The 21,512-nt window shown below is 39.0% G+C and overlaps 1 protein-coding gene across 6 annotated transcripts; it reads left to right on the top strand.

Moving 5' to 3' along the window:
- The first annotated feature begins 5,015 nt into the window (after positions 1 to 5,015).
- Positions 5,016 to 20,919, top strand: PEX2 (peroxisomal biogenesis factor 2). 6 transcript variants are annotated; one of them, XM_045849395.1, is made up of 5 exons: positions 5,016 to 5,238; positions 7,994 to 8,036; positions 16,901 to 17,066; positions 17,442 to 17,545; positions 19,017 to 20,919. In XM_045849395.1, the coding sequence occupies exon 5, from the start codon at positions 19,034 to 19,036 to the stop codon at positions 19,949 to 19,951; it is 918 nt and encodes a 305-aa protein (XP_045705351.1). In that variant the 5' UTR covers positions 5,016 to 5,238; positions 7,994 to 8,036; positions 16,901 to 17,066; positions 17,442 to 17,545; positions 19,017 to 19,033; the 3' UTR covers positions 19,952 to 20,919. The 6 variants fall into 6 exon arrangements, with proteins under 6 accessions (XP_045705351.1, XP_045705355.1, XP_045705350.1 ...); XM_045849399.1 differs by lacking the exon at positions 7,994 to 8,036 and adding an exon at positions 7,254 to 7,306; XM_045849400.1 differs by lacking the exons at positions 5,016 to 5,238; positions 19,017 to 20,919 and adding exons at positions 5,297 to 5,572; positions 7,254 to 7,306 and having other exon boundaries at positions 17,442 to 17,546.
- The last annotated feature ends 593 nt before the right edge of the window (positions 20,920 to 21,512 follow it).

Raw genomic sequence — 21,512 nt, 5'->3', positions numbered from 1 at the left:
TCTGAACCCCTAGAAACTTTTAATAAATTACATGGCAAAGGCACCTTTGCAATTAAGGATTTTGAGATGAAAGACTAACCTAGATTATCCAAGTGGACCTAATCTATCACAGGAATTTTTAAAAGTTGGGAACCTTCCCTATCTATAGTCAGAGAAAGAGGTATAACTGCAAATTAGTTAGACAAAACATTGCTGGATTTGAAGGTGGAGAAAGGGGCCACAAGCCAAGGAATGTGGATACCTCCTAGAAGCTAGAAAAGACAAGAAAATAGATTCTTCCTTAGATCTTAGCCTAGTGAGATTATTGTAGGACTTCCAACCTATAGAAACTAAGATAATAAATTTCTGATATTTTATGCCATAAACTTGTAGTCATTTGTATTATTACAGCAAATAACAAAGGTAATGCAAATAGAAAATATGTAAAATGACTCATGAGAGGGATCATACACAGAACTCTCTAAATATTTACTGAATATATGAGGTCTGTCTAGAAAAAGTCCAGCCATTATTAATTTAATGAGAACAGTTTGTGTGACATCAATGTAACCTGGCAGCCAAGGAGAGTGGATTGAAATGTGCATGTGTGATCAATGATGACTTCACTGTAGTAGTCAGTGGGGGTGGTAGACACCACTGAGTGATCATGTGTACTGTGTGGCTGTCATATTTAAAATATCTGAGCAAGCAGAGCAACAAATCTGCATTAAATTTTGCATTAAGCTTAAACATTCCTCTACGAAAACTATTTGGATGATTCAAAGGCTGCAGCTGTGGGTAACTGGTGACTGGCAGCTTCATCACGACAACATGCCCACTTGTGGATTCCATCTCGTGCAGAGCTTTTGGTGAAACATCAAATCACCCAGGTGACTCAGCCCTCCCACACTCCAGATTTAACACATTGTGATTTCTGGCTTTTCCCCAAAACTAAAATCACTTTTGAAAGGGAAGAGATTTCAGACTGTCGATTAGATTCAGGAAAATATGACAGGAGAGTTGATAGTGATTGGGAGAACTGTGTGAGGTCCCCAGGTGCCTACTTTTATGGGACTGAGGCATCATTGTCCTATGCACCATGATTCTTGTACCTTGTATCTTCTTCAAATAATATCCCTATGTTTCATATAATGTGGCTGGATACCCCATGGACAGACCTTGTAGATGGTCATTCTATGATATAAGATATTAACAATCATTGAGAGTTAAAAATCTCTGGTTAAATGTCACCAATACAAAACTTACAGTTTGACCACTTAGGGTGATCAAACAACAGAACAGGTAAAAGAAACTGGAAGGGGGAGAGGGTATCAACACACCACTGCTGGCTTTGAAGATGAAGAAGGACACAAGGAATGTGGACAGCTTCCAGAAGCTGGGACCATCCCCTCAGATGAAAGCCTACAAGGAACTGAGGACATCAATGCAAGGAACAGAATTTGGTCAACCACTTGCATGAGCAAAACAACAGTAACAAAAACCAGATTCTTCTCTAGACCCTTTAAAAGAAACACAGACATGAAGACACTTGGATTTCAGCCCAGTGAGACCCGAGTTGGACTTCTGAGTGTAAGATAAACCACTGGTGTTGTTTTGAGCAGCTAACTTTGTGGTAAGCTGTTATGTAGTAAACTAAGATAAGGTCTGTTTCACTTTTTCCTTAAAGACTCAAATATATTGATTTAAGAAGTATATAATATGCTAAAGTAAATTTAACTTTTTAAAGCCAGCAATTTTAAACAATGTTAGGGGCATAAATCAATGTCTCCTTTACATATGTACAATATTATTAAATTCCTAAAAACCTAAAAGTTGCTAAAGGGCTTAAAAAAAAAGGCTTTAAGATGGCACTATAATTTTTCATCTTTTTCATATTTAAAGATAAATAAATATTCTAATTTCAATTTTTATTCTTTGTTTCTCATCATTAATGCATGAATAAATATACTTTGATTCTCTTTACTAATATATTTAAGCCCACAGCCAAATCCTAAAGACTTTCTTATTTCCATTTTATTTTTTCCATTACCACTTATGCCCCCATGCCCTCTTCCACCTCCACCCCTTCCCCCACCACAATCACCACACTGTTGTCCTTGTCCATGAGTTATCTTTTTATTCTTTTTTACTTCATCCCTCTACCCCCTCAAGGGACTTTTTCTTAACATGTAGGCAGGAATATATAAATTCTAGGTTTAAAGCAATTAATGTGTTGAATTTACATGGGTACAGCAATTAATCAAAGACAAAAATACACTTTGTTCTGGTCATTATCTATTTTTGCACTGTCTCTGAATTGATATTCATTAGCTCTCAGAGAGTAAGGTCCATGTCTGCATAATTCACAATTCTATCAACACAGTCTAGCAATATTTCTGGCCCCTAGCAGCTTTTGTTAAATAAATGAATGAAAAGTAAATATAAAGCAAATTCAAAAAATGGGACACAAAGCTTCCCTGAAACCTCAGCTTACTAGTTTACTGGAAATCTAAAAAGGCATTCTGTATTTAGAGATTAAATGATAAAAACCAGAACTTATTTTAAACATTTTCAAAAAAAATCTTAATGTTCTACATGTTTCATTATATTCTTAATTAGGTTCATTAAACATTAATTCAAATTTTGGGATGGCTTGGTATCTTTATTTTTATCAACAGATATTGTCATGTTCATGAATCATACGTAAGGCTCCATGAACTAGAACTTGCCTTCTGAAAATGTCAATCTTTTGAAGCTCCCCCCACCCCTTTTCATAAAAATTAAGTGAAGCACAGTGGAGCCTACCTGAGAAGTGTGAGATGGCTGCCTTTCTTCATAAATGCCAAGTGAGACTCAGTCTTCTTACTCCAGGTGAGCAATTGGTGATGTGCTGCAATAGGACATTTTGATCAATGACCACATATAGGGCAGTTGTCCCATATCATAATGAACTGAAACATTCTTATCGTCTAGTGGGGTTGTAATGCAACCAATTATCCATGTGTTTATGTTGATGCTGATATAAACAAACCTACTGTGCTGCCTGTCGTATAAAATTATAGCCCATACAATTATTTATTACTATTATTTATTTATTAGCACATATTACTGATAATAACAACTCTGGTACTGGTATGTATTTACTATATATACTTACTATAATTATTTTAGAGTAGACTCTTCCTACTTATTAGAAAATGTTTGCTGTAACACTGTGGCCATGCTATGCTGGAGGCAGCACCATACACCTCATTTACCAAGTCTCTCAACTGGTTTAAACATGTTTTTATTGATTTTTTTATTTATTGCTATTTTTTAATCCACACCTGAGGGTATGTTTATTATTTATTTATTTTTTTAGAGAGGAAGGGGGAGAGAAAAACTTCAATCACTTTTGCCAACCTTACACACCCCAACATGGACAGAACATGCAATCAAGGTATGTGCCCTGAGAATCAAACGGGCAACCATTTCATGTATGGGACAATGATCTAACCAGCTGAGCCACCCGGGCAGTGCTATTTATTGATTTTAGAGAGAGGAAGGGAGCAAAACTTCAATTTGTTCCTCCAACTCATTGCGGCATTGTCCCCTGTAGTTGATATGCCATATTTTGCTGTGTATAATGCACACTTACATTTTTGGCCCAACCTTTCAGGAAAAAATGTTTCGTTTTAATTTTTTAACTCAATTATTTACTTATATTTAGAAACAACACTGATTATTGTATTCCAGGGTATTATTTTGCATACAGATACCGGTATTGCTTTCTAGAGTTATACTTTGAACATATAAGAATAAAATAATTTAAAACATTTAACCCTGGCTGGTGTGGGAACCAAAGGTTCGCTGGTTTGACTCCCAGTCAAGACACATCTGGGTTGTGGGCCAAGCCCCCAGTGGGCGACGCATGAAAGGCAACCACACATTCCCTCTCTCCCCTTCCCTTCCAAAAATAAAATCACTTTTATTTTTAGTGATTTTTAAAAATCTTTTAAAAAGGAATTAGTACTACCCGTGTATAATGTCTATCCTTATTTTTCTTCAATGTGTGGAAGACAACAAAATTTCAGGCATGAATGATGTTAAACTATACATCTCTTATGGTAAAGACAAACTTAAACAGTATTAGAATTAAAGTTTTTTTTATCTTGCTCATGTTTCAAATTGAGTAACAACTGTTACATAATTTTAAAAGAGGAACAAAAATTTTCTTGTGACACTGGTTGTACAAAATAAGCTAACGATACAGTTGTCCTAAGACGGGGGGGGTGGAGAAATCAAAAGCTAAAAGGTTGTGTAGACCTACTATGTGCAGGCAGTTCTACCTAGCTCACCGAGCAGACCTCTCAAGGTGGCCATTGCCTTGCACACTATATGAGAAGGAGGCAGTGGCGATTCTAGCGCAAGCTACACAAAATTGCCGGGTGAACGCTCAAAATCTTGCCTCGGTTGCCCAGGGGTTGACGACCCGCAATGTTTCATATAGATGTGGTGTTTCTCTGACCAACCCTGCGGCCTGACTCAGTGCCCCAAGCCGGCTATAGCGCGTCCAGCCAGACCCGCAGGCCCTCAGTCTGCACCTGGCCACCGGCTTTCCCGAACCCGCAGCGATCTGCAAACCCATACGCAAGGCACGGGTACCCTGCCTACAGGCTGCCGCCCCACCCTAAGGGCTCCTCCACACGAAAACATCCTGCAGTAGACCCTCCACCCAAGGCGTGCGAAAAAGGAGCCCTGAATGCAAAAGCACCCGAACGCCACCCCGCGGTTCCGGTCTCTCGGCGGCAGCTGAAGTCCGGGAAAACCCAGGCCGAAGGAACTCGGCCCTGCAACTGCCCTTTGACCCCTGAGGCCTCCTCCCGGGCGGCCCAGACTTGGGGCAGGCGGGTTTGCGACTCTCCGGCCAATCAGATACGGTTTTTCTCCGACAGGCCTAATGACCAATCGTCGGGCGCCGTACATTCTTCGGCTCTTCGGCCCTTCGACATTTCGGCCCTTCGGCTTTTCGGCCCTTCGGCTCTTCCGCGTTCGCCATTGCTGGGCCTCCAGGGCCTTCCCGGACCTTCCTACTCGAGCCTAAGCGTAGTTCTTGTTGGTTTAATTTCCCGTATTTTTTCCAGGCACTTCCGGGTCCTGCGTCCCACCCCCCAGGAAGCCCGCAAGTTCCAGAAGCTTGGGTAGCTCTGGTTCTGCTAGGAAAAGCCAAGCATCCTAGAGAATGTTGCACAGAAAGTTCCGTGGAGTGGGACGTGTAAGGTCAGTGTCCACCCGAGGAGCCGTATTGCAACCCGAGGTCAGCCTTGCAGCTGGGAAGGCGTGTAGTTTCACCGCCTTGTCATGGTCGCCCTTTGCTTCATTTCCCCTGTCCCTTCGCTTCCTGACTTCCTGGAGGAGGCAAATCAGAGTATGAGTTTGGGAAAGGCAAGGAAGCAAACCTAAACTCCGGAAATTAGGCTTAGGGTCGCACCAGTAAAAGAAAGAAAGGGGGAGGGGAAAAAAAAAAAAAAAAACCCAGACGGAACTCGGTGCATTCCATGAAGTGAGTTTCTAGAGACAAACTTAAGTGTTTGCCCCGCGCTCGATGATTCCTGTAAGTTAACTTTTGAAGGGCTTCTCTATTATACAGGGTCCACACTTCACATCTTAGCAGTGGTTCCTGCATAGTGTTATATTTGGTACCAAAAAAAAAAAAAAAAACAAAAAACTGCTGAAGGTTCTAACAATTTTGAAAACCTGTGTACTTGAAAGCAGTTTTAATTTTCTTGTGGAGGAAGGGTTACCGAGAATTTTCCTAAAATTGCTTGTTATAAGTTCTTTATATTTATTGATTTCTAATAAGAAATATAAGAATCATTGTCATTTTTCCTCTGGGGCCTGGGGGCCTGAAGTTAAAAGTTATGTTTGTTCATTTCTTTAGGTTCCATTTTCCAAACATAAAACAATTTGTGGAAAAAAGGGCATTTCACAGAATGATACCAGTTGAACGTTTGGGTCTAACATGTTCCTTGATGGCCTTGGGAGTAAATTTTTGCCTTAACATTTAAAAGCAATTAAGGGGAGGCTGAGGCTTTATCCACACCACAGTTTGTAGTCTGAACACTTTCCCTTAATGTTTTACCTTTAGTTAAATCTCAATAGAATATAAACTTGGGATAATTGACTCGTCATTTTTCTCTTTCACTTGTATTCTCTCATCTGACCCGTTATCAATTACTTGTATACAGAAAGATTAGAGTTGAATGCTCGTAAACGAGAAGTAGATTTGAAAGAAGAGAGTGAATGGAATTATTTACAAAGTCAAAAAGAGAATCCTTCAATTTTTTTCTTTAAAGAAAAAGAAAACAGAAGCAAAATAAAAGTTACAGGACATAGTAGAGAGAATGTTACACTAAGTCAAGGAAATGGAGTTCCAGATCTGATTGGTTTTCCTTTGACCAACTCTACCTCTTGGCCTTATTCTCCTCATTTTCAGAAATTAGGGATAACACCCAATTTCTGGTTTTAAAACTGTTCCATGGAAAAGCTGTAGAAATTTCTTGGAGCTTTGTAGGGGAAAAGTAAAGCAAACATACCCTCAACAGCCATTTTATATATTTAGCTTGAAAAACAGGGTTTCTGTTAAGAAAATTAAGTTCATGTCTTAAATAGATAACGTGTGTTTCCTTCTAGCATTTAGATTGTTTCTTGGTATAGTTATTCACTTGTATTTAATGCGCACTTATTTATATTTTTAACAATTAACGATACATGTTCACAATTCATTACTAAAAGCCATAAACATGTCCCTATTCAATTTCACTTGTTTAATAGATACAGATTTCAAATTTAATTCTTTCTTTAGGGTCAGAATCATAATTCTTTCTCCCCCCCCCCCTTTTATTTTAGCCATAAAATTTTTACTTATATTCGAAGGTTGTAAGCACCTTTGCAATAGGAAGGCAGGTATTTTCATTTGACGTATTTGGTAGGTGAACCTCACAGATGTTAGCTGGCTTGCCCAGCATCACATCACTAGTGAAGTTCTTAGTCCTAGCTGTATGTTTTCCTCACAACATCACATGTACTTGGTTTCCATAGCACAAGGGAAATGTGTGCCATCCACACTGTCTTTCTGGACAAAAAGTTCTGCTCTGAATCACTCGCTCCTTTTTTTTCCTCCCTTAATTATCTGGATTGGGGAACCTAAAAGCATACTGGATGTTCCTTTTATCTCTTTCCTGTGAAATGACAGCAGTTTCTAAATGTCCCATGATCCTCTTCAATTCCTTCAGACTGCGGAAGAACCCTCCAGGAACAGAATCCCTGACTGCTTCTCTGGCCCCAGGTCTGTAATATTGGTGCTGCAAATGCTAGAGCTGTAATTCCCATACATGCAACTGGAGGCCTGGCGAGGGAATATGGGCACCCTTTGTCCCTTCCACTGTGGATTGTTAATCACTTCTCCCCAGCCTTTCCCATCTATACAACTAAATGCCCTTCCTGTATTTTTATTCTGTTCAATCTTTTCTTTTTATTGGAGCACCCCCTTCTTACCTGCCTGTCAGTAAGGTGAGATAAAATTTCATCTATGTGACTTTTCTGCTTACTTGTTAAAACATAACTTGTTAAAACATACTAATTTTGTTGTGATTATGCATAACCATTCCTTTCCACTGTTAGATGAGTTGGCATTGCCTCTGTTGCATTTAGTATGTGTTCCTAATCATTAAATGAATGTTCACGCCTCATTTTTGCACCCACATATTCTCTTTGTACAGATTTGGCAGTCTCAGACTGCTTCTCTGGCCACTTGTATAGAAGCAGGGAGAAGGAATGTGGATGACATGCAGCATGGGCAACTTAACCACGTTCCTGTCATTTCTTTTCTGATCTGCAGTCCTGAGAGTGACTAGCAGTCTGGTCTTGAGTGGGAAAAAAATCATGCTTTGAACTCTGTAGTACTGAGTTGGATCCAAGCTTACAAAATATCCATACTACTAACTTCCTTTTGTATGTTCCACAATTTCTCTAGTGTTGACCAGAAATATACTAATTGCCAGCTCGGTCTTAAACAGGTGAGTTACTGGTAATCTTCTCAAGCCTTAATTTTGGTCTTCTAAAATGGACATGATAATACTGTGTTATGAGAATTCAGTGAGATAAAGAATGTAAAGCACATAATATGTGCCATACCATATCTGCTCCTCTCCCATTGCTAAGATCTCCATTCTTCTGTAGATGTTTCCACATCTCTCTATTGTCATAAAATGTGCAATGAAATGCATGTTTCAGTTAATTTTCACTTCATTTAGAAGTTTCTTCTTTGGCCATTAGATCCTAGAGCCTTTCTCTAAATGTATAAAGTACTTAAAGATGGTTGCTTCGTGTTTCACATGGCTTATTTGTTCATCCTTGCATTGGCATTTTTGCTGTAGTTCATGCCTGTACTCTCAATCTCTTAGTACTCAGCCTCCCAAAACAGCCCCATCTGCATGTTCTGTGGTGTCATCCGAAAATGTCCATGTTCACCTTTCCTTTGTTGTTGATTTTTTAGGCCCATCACCACTTATCAGTGTAATACATTAGTTCAGAACATGGCTCTGTTATTTCTGGCTGTGTGGTTTTACAGTAGTCAGCTAATCTCTTTGTGCCTCAGTTTCCCTGTTTTGAAACAAATAATAAAAGAACCTTTCTCATCATATTGTAAGGATGAAATGATTTACTATTTAATTTTGCAAAGGGCACTTAGCTACAGCAGTCACTTATTAGCACTCAATAACTGGTAAAGAAGTGGCATGTGTTTACTGCAGCCATACACTCACAAGCTGGTGGGGATTGTGTTCCATAAGCTTCGCTGTTTGTTCGTGAGGATTGTTTCTCTGTCTTCCGTGTGCTGTTCTGATTTCTCCACTTTCCCTAGCCTTTTCCAGGCTCAAGTTCAACATTACCATATCTGCATTTGGAAATGGCTGTCTTTCATTCATTTTCTGCCTCTTCCAAGATTTCCCAAAATAATTTCTAAAAGAATTTTAGATAAAATTTTTATAGTTGCTTTCTTTTTAAACTGCAGAAAAGTATAGTGTAGTACAATGACTTGTCCAAATAGTCACACAGCCTGTTGATGAAGCTGGGCTGGAACGTAGAACTGATCAGACCCATCACCCCATATTCACTCACATCTGTGCTCTATTTTCACAAGATACTTTCTCTCTTTGAGACTCAGAAGTATCAACTTTTTGAAAGAGAAGATTATGAACATCATACTCTTAAAAATGTCTTTGTGAAGATAGCTCAAGATACTGGGAATTCTGTTTTAAGGTTTAAAAAGTATTTTACATTAGTTTTAGATACCTGAGTAAACATACTGAAAATGAAATAGATAAGGTGCTCAACTGTGTAATGGTAAATTACTGTCTTTGAGATGGTAGTATTTGAGTTGAGTTCCCTCTTTTCTCCAAGTAAAATATGTCCCCTCTGCTAGGTCCGCTTACTTGTTAGTGTTCATCTTTTTGAGAAACTTAAGATATTTTGAAGTTTTTCTTAAAATATATTCTGGAAACCTTCTGTTGTGTACCCACCCCAAAAAAGAAAAAAAATCATGTTTGAAATTTGATGAAGATTTCATTTAAGAGCAATTTGAGGTCTAGTGTCCATAACAGAATTTTTAAAATCCAGCTTGTCTTGTGTATATCTAAAGGAGCACAATTGGTGCTATAAATTTGTTTTAGGTTTGATGAAAGAGAGCAACAAAGGAATAGTGACAAGTCACTTAGCAAGTCTGTGGCAGAAGTGGGATTTGAACCTAGTGTCGTTGACTTGTAGGGCTGTTCGCAGTGTCAGAGGTCACAGTGTTCTAATGGTCTCAGCCATGGCTTTTACTCTCTTACTCATTTTGAGATGTGTTCTGGGAATCGGTATCCTGTTAAATCCCTCTTTGATGCATGTCCCATTTATTAGTATTGATTTCAATACAATGGACAGTAAATCTATGTGACCACACAAAGGAAATAGTAGGTTGGAGTTTCAGAGCTTAAAATCTCCATGTTTGAGAACTTTATTCAAATAAACTCATAATGTAAAATATTAATTTAAAATTTTTTTAAACCTAAAAGGAAAAAATGATTATGTGCCCTCTCTCCATTTTGATTACTGAAACCCTTAGGATAGTGTGGCAGCAACATTATCATACTAAAAATTAGTTGATTATTGAGGATCTTGAAAAAGATAGCCTGGGGTTGGTGAGTGTGGGGGGTGAGGCATGGAGGGAATGGATGGGTTTGATACCCAAGAGGTTACTTAGGAATCACACAATACTGCTTGCAAAGTTTACAGAACTGTGAATTTCAATGTAGAATTTTGTAGGCAGCATGCATTGACTAATATGCCTAATGGTAATACATCTAGTACTGAGTCTCAGAACAGGTCAATAATAATGTGTATATTGATAGCAGCAATGTAGGAGATGTTACTTGGTATTATAGCTAAAAATCCATGTCATCCCCTTAATCATAATTACATTAATATTGACAGGCCCTTGACAATACCCACATTATTATTGATAGATTTCTGTCAATAACATGTCTTTAAATAAAATATATTTGTTCATAATTTGTACGAATAAAAGCACTGAAGTACATCCTGAAACATTCCTCTCTTTAGTGAGATAGAACCAGTTGTGTTGGTTTTAGAATGAAATAGAGAAGACAGAGTTTTACTTTGGGGGAATGAAAAGTGTAAAAGGAAAACGAGTTATTTAAGGGATAAGATTATGTATCACTGCCCTTAGTAAACAAATTTTGGGGGTGGAAGGTTTCTGTGAAAGAAAACTAGTATGACATGTCTAGTAATAAAATGTCAGCAGAAGACCATCTTAATAGTTTTTACTGCTAGATCATTTTGTCTTAAACATATTTATGTGACAAGTTAATCATGCTAACCCTAGTAGTTCCTGTACTTATTTGGTCTTGATTGGGCCTTAAACATCATTTTCACATATCCTATCCTTCACTAAACACTACTATAATTTAATGCCAATTAATACTTTTAATTATTTTTATAAATCTTTTTGCTTTGTCATAAATGTTTTCCCCAGTGTTAGCCTTTTAGAATCTTAAGTTAGCATAGTTTGGGGATGATAAGAGTGATGGAGTCTATATTAAAGAAATGAGATTCCAGCCCTGGCTGGCATAGCTCAGTGGATTGAGCACAGGCTGTGAATCAAAGTGTCACAGGTTCGATTCCCAGTCAGGGTACATGCCTGGGTTGCAGGCCCTGACCCCCAGCAACCGCACATTGATGTTTCTCTCTCCCTCTCTCCCTCTCTCCTTCTCCCCCCTTCCCTCTCTAAAAAATAAATAAATAAATAAAATCTTTAAAAAAAAGGAAATGAGATTCCACAGCAAAATAGGGGGAAAAAAAAAAGCATTGCTTGTTTTTGGCATTCTGGAGAATTCAATTTGAATTAAATCTGATGATGTTTCTTTCTATTCAAAACAATCCCGACTCTTAAAATAAAGATTAATTTGTATTTTTTTAATATTTAAGATGGAGCCTACTTTTATGAGACTAGATACTAACCTCCAAGAAACAATAAATGTGGGTAGTGTTAATGTTTACATAAACTTGAAAGTAAAGTAGACCTGGACTGGCCAGGAGTGGGCGTGGAGAGCAGTTAGTGCAACAGCGTCAGGAAAGTATGGTTTATCAAATGACTTGGAGATTTTTGACTTGAAAATGTGTGTGTGCACCATAATCTTCTTTTTGAGTTTCATGGTTCTCAATGAAGCAAGTTAAATTACTTGGACTTTTCCAGAAAGTTTTAAGTCCCTTGAATTGTCAGAGGGGTCCTGTAACTGGTCTCCCTTTGTTCAGTCTTACTGAACTCTGCCATCAAATCAATCCTCTAAAATGTATATCCTGTTATGTCTCTTCCCATTAATGATTATTCATGCCTACAAAATCAACACAATCTTCTTAAAACAGATCTTTTTACACCAGGTTGACTCTTCATCCAGCCTCTCCTGCCAATCCATTCTGCTGTGGTCACAGCAAATGACTTGTTTCTTTGCTTCCACATAACAAGAGCAACCACACTGGTGGGGACTAAGTAACCCAGGAAGAAGCTCATGGTGGATGCCATCCCCATGTCAGACCATGACCAGGCCTCACGGCTTGCATGCTTCTGGGGTTTACACAGCCTGTTTCTTTGCCTTAACTACCGTTTTCCACTTTTCTGCCTGGGGGAGTTTTGTGTTTTCACATTTCAAGATTAATTCTTGGCTCAGACATCAACAATTAATCTTAATTACAGTGGCATCCTATTTCTTTAAATTTTTTTTAATAAAAAGAAGTTAACTGAGAGAAATATTTGGATCGAATCTCTGGTACCTCTGGAGAATGACTTGCATTTGGTAGGCACTCAGTAGCTGTTGGTTAAATTGAGTAGCCATTTGTGAGAGAATTAGAATTCATTAAAACACAAACTGCTTAATTATACAAGGAGAACTTTATGTAATTTAAAGTCACGACATTTTTCTGTGTTCCACACCTTATGAGCAAATATTGTACAGCCATGGAGGGTAGAAGTTTCATAATCAGATTAATTGAACTTGTAGTTATTTCACTTTCATCCATTTCTTCTGTAAGTATTCTAGAATAACTGCATGTGGCAGAAAGGGAGAGAGGAAAGGAGGAAGAATTGAATGTAGTGTGTTGGTGAAGAACAGAGATTATATGTTCGTCTTGGACTTTCTGTATCATACCCTGTGCAGTGAAGCACCCTAGAGTCAGATATTGACAATGTTCATCCCTGAGGGTTCTTTGCTTCCCAACCGCAGAAACAGCCATATTGGTGGGCATTAACTAACCAAAAAGACTCATCCTCATTCTCTCAGAATCCCCCTGCCTGGTCTCCTTCCAGACCAGATGATGTTTAAGAGTGTGATGAGACCACTGAGTTCTGTCTCTGCCCCTTCCTGCCTGCCCACACACATGTGCACATACTGGTGCCATCGTGTTCACGTCTGTCACAATTGTGTTTCAGTGCTGTTGTCTGTACTTCCTGGTTCAGTGAAGCATTTAGTACGGGTAATATTGAAGATTTCAGTCTTTTGAAATGAGATTTGCCAAAACAAACTGAGAGTCTTTTTCTTCTTATGCCCAGCCCCAGGCAAAGCAGAAATAATATAATAAAAAATACTGCTTTCCTATTTCTTAACCACTTTCATAACATTATCTAAGTTTAATCTCAACAACTTTGTAAGGTGGCTGTTATTTCCAACCTTATGAAGAATCTGAGGCTAATGACTTTTCTTAAGATCATATGGCAAATAAATGACAAAGCTAGAACTTGAGCCCAGGTCTGATTGGTTTTAAATATGCCTTTTTTATTTTGCCACAGACACCTAAATAGGCATTGTTCTGCTTTCAACATGGGTTGTGTAATACAGTGCCTGGTCTATGCTTACAACTAAAGAAGGTGACAAAAATAACTACAGTGTTGCAAAATAAAACCTAAAACAAAAAATAGAGAAACAGATTTTTCATCTGGAAGGGGAAAGGCTGAAGAGAAGTTTAATAATAGTCTGCTGGTCCAATGAAGAGTCTGAGGGCCCAGATGTTCTTAATCTGCAGGGAGGCCAGGTCTGGGTAGTAAAGGGGGAAAATGTTAAACTGTAACAGGAGGGATAAGAAAGAGTTTTGTAAAATACTGGGTTGGTTAGAGAGAGTGTTAAGTCTCTATTTCTGACAGATACCAAAAATTCCTATCTTTACTAAATCATCCTCAGTATGATTCCTCCAGAAGCAAGGGATTTCAAATAAATGACTCTCCTTAGTAACCACTCCCTGTGACCAGTTTCTCACTAAATATAAGTAAGCAACCTGAGGGAGAGAGAGCTTTCCTCCCCATCCCATTTCTGTAGGTGTTCTCACAGTATTCAGCAGGCACATTGAGGAGCTACCAGATCACTCATTCCATTGTATATTCATTCAGCACATTTTTTGAGCAGCTACTATGAGCCCATCTTTGTGGTAAACTCTCTAAGGTAATAAGCTATTCATCAGCCATAATCTGAGCTGATTGTGGCTCTAGTATTCAAAGATACATAAATTAGTACAAATGGCTTCTGTCACAAGCCACATATTTTGTCTTATACTCATCTGAAAAAAAATAGCAGTCCTTCCAGTTTAACATGGGGAAGGGGGAGAGGAGAGGAGCCTGGACTTACTGTTGGTGTCCAGTATGGTCAGAGATTTTCAAGAGCACTATGACAATCAAAGAGTTTCCTTTACCTTGCTGATCAAAGAATGTGAAGTCTGTATCGTAGACACTGTGTTACAGTAGACGAGTTACATATACCGTATCCCCACATATCACGAATGATTGTAGAATTTTGCATGACAAAAACTGAGCTAAGTATGAGAGTCACTGCGTCAGTGGCAGGTACTATGGGAAATAAATATAAGGTAAGGCTTTTCCCTTAAGTAGTTTATAGGCAAGTTAGAAGATGATGTGTTCACATGACTGAAATCACAGTACAAGTGGTTGAGGGCTCGAGTGCGTGTCACGGAGTTGCTATCACAGTTTAAAAATGGTGATAATGGGAATTGGGGATAGTTATGAATTTTGTGGAGAATTTTGCAATGGAGTTGGAATGTGAAGGACAGATAGGTCAGGGCATTGCAGGAAGTTGGTAGGTACATGGAAAAGACAGAGGCAGGACTGAAAGATGATCTGCATGCAAGGCTCCACTGGGGAATGACCGTTATATGATTGCAGGGGAGGAGACAGAGTTTGGCCTGGGTGGGTCTGTATTTAAAGAAGTTTGTACTTTACCCCAGGGGTAAAATAAGAAAGCAGTGATATGGTAAGTGTGGGGAACTAATTGTGTAGATTTTGGTTTGATTATGAGGTTTTTCAAATAATGTTTTAGTTTCTTCTTAGTCACATAAATGATATGTTACTTAGAGAAAATTTGTAAACTGTAGGAAAACTGAAAAAAATCTTACTGATGGTTTTGAAATTCTATGTATTGTCTTTGAGAACATGTGAAACCATCTACCTTTGTGGCTGTCCAATTTACTTGTTTCCTCCCTGCAGACTTGGTTGGGGGCCAAGATGAGTCTTTATCTGTGTATACCAAGCACCCTGCAGGGCTAGGGTGTATTGATGTGCATAGAGTTTGTGGAAGCCATGAATGGTCTCTAATTTCACAAGGACTACTTAACAGAAGAAAGGGAGCACCTGAGTCAGTGCAGTTTAAACAATTCCTCTGGATATAAGGATGAGAACAAACCAGGAATGAGTGGGTGGGCCAGCACACAACATTGAGCTGAATGGGTGCCAGATTATTTATGCCAAAATGTTTGTAAATTGTGGTTTGAAATGCTCTAGCCCTGTAATTGTCAACGTCACCAGGGAACGTGTTAGAGATACAAATTCTTGGCTCCTAATTCCAGGCCTCCTGATTCAGAAACTCTGGAACTGAGGCACCACTATCAAACAAGTCCTCTTAGTGATTCTGATAAGTGCTCCAATTTAAGAACTACTAGACCAGAAGAACAGGAGCCTATGGGACTCTGATGTTGAAGAACACAGCATAGAAAGATTGGAAGCCCAAAGATATGTGATATCAGTGAACGTAATCAATGAAATGCCATGGTAGCTGAAATAGGGAAACTATGAAAAGATAATATTGTTACCAAGAAACTTAAATGTGTTGTAAAATGGACAAGATCTATTTGTCTTGTGTGGATCACTGCTTCCCTGGTCTGAGCATTTAACTAGAATTAAAAGAGGTTAGTCCAGTGAGAGGGACCCCATGTTAAACCTCCCCACCCAGATTTTTTCTCCCATATTCACAGAAATGCCTACTGAACTTACCCACTTAGGTATCTGTCTCATAGGAGCCTCAGATCTCCAAAGTTACATGTATCTATTATCTTTCTCTTTAAACATATATCTCTGTATGTTTTCCATTTCAGAAGACTGGTACATTCTCTCAATTACTGGTATGATCCACTCAATTACTCAAATTAGTGTTTTGGGTTATTGCTCATGAAATCTTATCAGTTCTACTACCACTTCCTAGCTTTTGGAGGTAACTCTCTCTCCATCCCCACTGATACCTTTCCAATTTAGATCATCAGTAGTTAATCACTAGATCATTTTAATTATCATTTTAACTGGTCTCTGTGCCTACAGTCTTTCAGCCTCAAATCCATTCTCAGTGTGGCCAGCACAAGCTGTGTAAAATGAAAATATTATTATTTTCTTACAAACTATCCAGTGGCTGTCCATGACTCTCTTGATAAAATAAAGCTTTCTCAACTTGGCTTTTAGGGTCTTGAGGATGGGTCTCATGCTTTCCTTCCCAGCCTTATCTTTTGTCCTTACACCTCCAGTCCTTGTCACCTGCTCTTCCCTCTACCTGAACTCGTGTCCTTACCTTCCTTTACTGGCCTGACACCACTTACCTTTCAGTGGGTACTTAAGTACTGCCTCTCCGTGAAGCCTTTTCTGATTGTAAACATAATGCCCTGAATTTCCCCTTGCATATCACTTATCGTACCTGCTTGTAATTATCTGACATTTTAAATAACTCGCTCTTACCCAACTCATCATCCCGTTACATTATAGTCTCCACAGAGGTTGAGATGGTCCGTCTGATCTACCATTCTTTCACTCTCTCCTATTAACCACTAAGTAGCAGGTGCACAAGAAACACATGCTGAAAAAAGTAATAAGTAACAGTCTTGATGTGAGCATTTGAAATAGTTTAAATGGATGGGAATTTGTTTTTTCTACCATTCACCCATCCAAGACTTTTTTCTGTCCATTGATCCATCCATCTAGTATTTGTACAATACATCCTGTGTGCCAGGTGCTATACTGGTTGCTAAGATTCAACTGTGAAGACTCAAATTATCTTTGCAACAGGGCTTATCTTCTGTTGGAGGAAATCACCCATTAAAGAATAGTGTATGCACAGTTCAGCAAGGTCCAGAGGAAGAACAGAGTGCCAGGGAGCACCTAGAGGAGGCAGCTAACCAGATGTGGAGAGTCCAGAGGAAGTGATGCCTACCTCAGTGCTTAAGAACTTGGGGTGAGTTATCAGTTAAATAATGGGAATGTACTGTTCACAACAAAGGGCACAAGGAGTAAAATATTCCTTAGCTAGAGAAGGGGCACTTTATGATGAAGTCAAAGTATTAGATAGGCAAGCTGCTGGGGGTGATTCAGGGAGGCTTGTTTTCAAAGGGTTGCAGGGTAGGCAGTGCACTGAAAGAGTCAGAAAGTAGGACACACCTGTTAGATAAAATGTAGGGGAGAGGAGAACAGTAGAATTTAGGGGAAGGCTTCTGGGGATAGAGGAAAGAGTGGATTAGAAAACTATTTTGGACAAAGCACAGGCCTTGGGTATTAGATTTGCTGAAGGAGTGAAGAAAACTGTCCTGACCCCCTTTTTTCTCTCCTGTAGTTCCTGACCAGTATGAAGCAAGGATTTCACAGAAGAACTTACAGCCAAAATCCCCACTACTATAGGCTTAGAAGTCTTGACAGAACTACAGGAAGGGGGAAAAGGTGAGATCACCCAGAATAGGTGAGAAGCATTCCTGTCATAGACCTGGTTTGGGAGAAAAAAAAAAAAACAAAAAACACTAAACAACCTATTATTTAGCAGTCATTTTTGTTTCTTGTACTTGAACTTCCTGACCCCAAATCATCTGGGATTCATGGGTAATTAAAATCTTCTTTCTAGAAAAACTCCCTCATTGTAAAGATATGGCACTTTTAAAATGAACAATTTTATTTTAGGATAAACTTTACAGTCATTTTAACTCCTAAGAAATTACACTTAACATCTTTTTAATAAAAATCATAAAGTAATAGTATTTGATAGGCCTTGGAGGTCATTTTGTTTTCAGCCCTTACTCTGTAAGTAAGGAAACCAAGGCAGAGATAGGCTGAAATGACTGGTCTAAGATCACATGGCCAGTGGTGGCAGTGAACTTCAGCAGGATCACCACCTCTCTGTAATTTGGTGGTGTTTCTGATAGTGCGTCAGGCCTTTCGAAGGCCTAGAGGTCATGATCAAGTGCTTTGTTTGAGGGCCCATTTTAGAAACTAAATTTAAACAGGTTTTGTATCATTGTCTGGATTTTCAAGTTCATTGATAAAAGTGTACAGTGTCGAGGCACCATTTGATACTGGCTTATATGTAGTTGGCATGTAATAAATGCATTTGGAATCAGTAAGTCATGCCCAGCAAACCATTAACTAGCTTTCTCTCTTTCATTATAAAAACTTTGTGACCCTTTAGAGTTGATTTGTTTCCTCAGTGTATTTGTGAAATGATCTTAGACCATATTTTGACATCATAGTTTTCTTTTATTAGAAAGTGTATGATATACACCTTTTTAGTGCCTTAATAATGACATTTCTACATTCATATTGCTGTGTGCTAGTGTTTATTTTTCTGCAGTTGTGTGACAGAATAATAAACACTTATTGTTCATTACTTTTTTTCTCCTAACCTTCCTTTGTGAATAAGTAGGGGATTGAGTGACTTATGGAAAAGCATACCTTTGGAGTCAGTAGAAGTGCTGGGTATTAAACTGAGATCTTGATTTACTTACTATTCATTGCAGTGTTCATTGCATATGGCTCATTGTATTTATTAAGTGCATATATTTCTCCATCAGCCATGTTCTTATTCAGCCTCAGCACTGTTATTATCTCCCTGTTAAACTGTCTGAGCAAGGAGGATTACATAGAGGTATACTTGTAGCAGTAGGATGCAACTTGCTAGAACCTTTGGTGAGGAGGGCCAAATGAAAAAAAGAAAAACACAAAAGAAAGGAGGGAGGGAGGACAAGCGAGAAGAAAGAGAAATGAGTTCAAAGTAAGAAGTGACAGTTCAGTGCACTCTTTTTACACCATGCAAAGTCCCATCCTGTGTGTGGCCTGTCTCACAGTTTTCCGGGTGTGAGTTGTGGAGATGGTACAAATGCTCTACTGTCTGACAATGTTTCCTAACTGTGCTTTTTCCTAGAGCCCTTTGGAGAAGGCATGGCTTCCAGAGAAGAGACTGCAAAGAGCACACACAGGGTGCTAAGGATAAGTCAGTTGGATGCACTTGAATTGAATAAGGCCTTGGAGCAGCTGGTGTGGTCCCAGGTTACTCAGTGCTTCCATGGGTTTCAGCCAGGGCTGTTAGTTCGGTTTGAACCTGAGCTAAAAGCCCTCTTGTGGCTTTTTCTATGGCGATTCACCATTTACTCTAAAAATGCAACTGTGGGACAGTCAGTTTTAAATATTCAGTACAAAAATGATTTTTCTCCAACCCTGAGATACCAGCCACTGAGTAAAAACCAAAAGCTCTGGTATGCTGTCTGTACAATTGGTGGGAAGTGGTTAGAAGAACGGTGCTACGATTTGTTTCGAAATCATCACTTAGCATCATTTGGGAAAGCCAAACAGTGTGTGAACTTTGTGATTGGACTTTTGAAATTAGGGGGATTGATTAACTTCTTGATTTTCCTCCAAAAGGGCAAGTTTGCAACTTTGACAGAACGTCTCCTAGGAATGCGGTCTGTATTTTGCAAGCCCCAGAATGTGCGTGAGGTTGGCTTTGAGTATATGAATAGGGAGCTTCTCTGGCATGGTTTTGCAGAGTTTCTCATTTTTCTCTTACCACTCATCAACATCCAAAAGTTGAAAGCCAAGTTATCTTTGTGGTGCATCCCTCTCACTGGTGCTCCTGATGGTGACAGCTCATTAGCCAGTAGCGGAAAACAGTGTGCTCTGTGTGGAGAGTGGCCCACCATGCCCCACACTATAGGCTGTGAGCACATCTTCTGCTATTACTGTGTTAAGAGCAGTTTCTTGTTTGACATGTACTTTACTTGTCCTAAGTGTGGCACTGAAGTACACAGTGTGCAGCCACTGAAATCAGGAATTGAGATGTTAGAAGTGAATGCTCTTTAGAAACTAAAATTATTTCCTTTGAGGAAAACTGTATTATGTTTAAATCTATAGTATTATTCACCCTAATATACCAATTAGGTGTCTTTAATGAGAGCATGTGCTTCTTAGCCACCTTTCTGCCCTTGCCAAGCATGTCTAAAATCTAATCACTGGAATTCACAGGATTCAAAATATATTCTGTAGATGGTAATGTAGTATTTTCTTTAATGATTGCATTCAATTTTTAATGTCAGGAATAATGGACAGTTTTTGTCAGATGACTACTAACAATGTTCCTTCACTTTGCTACTTCCTAGAAAAAGGTTAGATTCTAAAAATAAAAGGTTTTGAAGACCTTGGGATGATCATGCATTTATTTTCAGAGATGGTATTATAACATCATAATCTGACAGTGGTACGACCCTGTTGCTTTGAATCTTCTGATCTGATGGCCCAGTTGTAATTTTAAGCTTTTCCCTGAAGCCAGTTTTTAAAGGGTTCAGTTGACTCCCTTCTCAGGCAGAATGATGGCCACTAGAAGCTGAAGATTTACATCCTATATGCTTTCTGATCCCGCTAGAATCAGAGCTTCTTGCCTCAAAGCTCAGCAAAATCCAGAAGTCAGCTGTCATTTGTCTGCCTGGGATTGTGTGCACATTCCTGAGCCAGGAAGGAAAATTTCTGCTCCTGATGATTCAAATATGGATGACATGCCCTGATATAAACCATGTGAACCTAAAGTTGGAGAGGAGGAGGCAAAGCATAGGAAGCTGAGGTGATGGTACAAGAACAGTGGGTTATGGTCTGGTAGACATGATAGGTCCCTCCTAGAGTCACTGTTACCCTTCTTAATACCCAAAGTCTATGTGCATTCTTAATATTTTATCAGTGATCTATTCTGATAAAGACATGAATGAGTGACCAAATGGTGGTCTTCCATTGCAGATATGAAAGGATTAAATAAAGTCAACGAGATTTTGTTACACTAACAATTTTGTTAGTATTATTTTGATAGTAGAGTGAATTCTGAGATGGTGCCCATGTTGTCATACTTTTAACATGAAAACACTGTACTTGACATGTGTGCTAACAGTTGTCTAAGGGAGCTTTTTTCCTACAGATCCTAATGGTTCAATATATATTTTTTTACTTTTTTATTTTTATTTAACTACCGCCACCCTAGCAGGTTAAATGTCACAAATTTAACCTCTGTGACAGGGACTGCCTTTTGCTCATCACTGGAGAACCAGAGCCTATCCTTAGTTCCAGTGTACCAGTACAGACACTTCATTAGCCAAATGACTAACCCCAACATCGCAGATTGGGTTCTGTAGGAGTGGGTGTAAAGGTGTTTGAAGTGCAAGACAGCCTTTAGGGATCCTCACCTGTGAAAGGAAAAGACAAAGAAGCAGGAGTAAGTAGAAAGGAAAGAACTATGGTGCAAGCCTGACAGCCTTGGTGAACCCGGAGGAGAGCTGTCTGTCCCGGATTGTCCTAGATTGATTATCCTGGTTTGGGCCCAAGTCATCAGGCCTTTTTACCTATTTTCTCAGGCACCGGGTATGGGTGTGACCCCTCCCCA

The sequence above is a fragment of the Phyllostomus hastatus genome, unplaced genomic scaffold, assembly GCF_019186645.2.
Source record: "Phyllostomus hastatus isolate PE091 unplaced genomic scaffold, TTU_PhHast_1.1 phas_contig_65, whole genome shotgun sequence".
Taxonomy (NCBI): domain Eukaryota; kingdom Metazoa; phylum Chordata; class Mammalia; order Chiroptera; family Phyllostomidae; genus Phyllostomus; species Phyllostomus hastatus.
The sequence above is the reverse complement of the archived record's forward strand: the minus strand, read 5'-3'. Positions and strand labels throughout refer to the sequence as shown.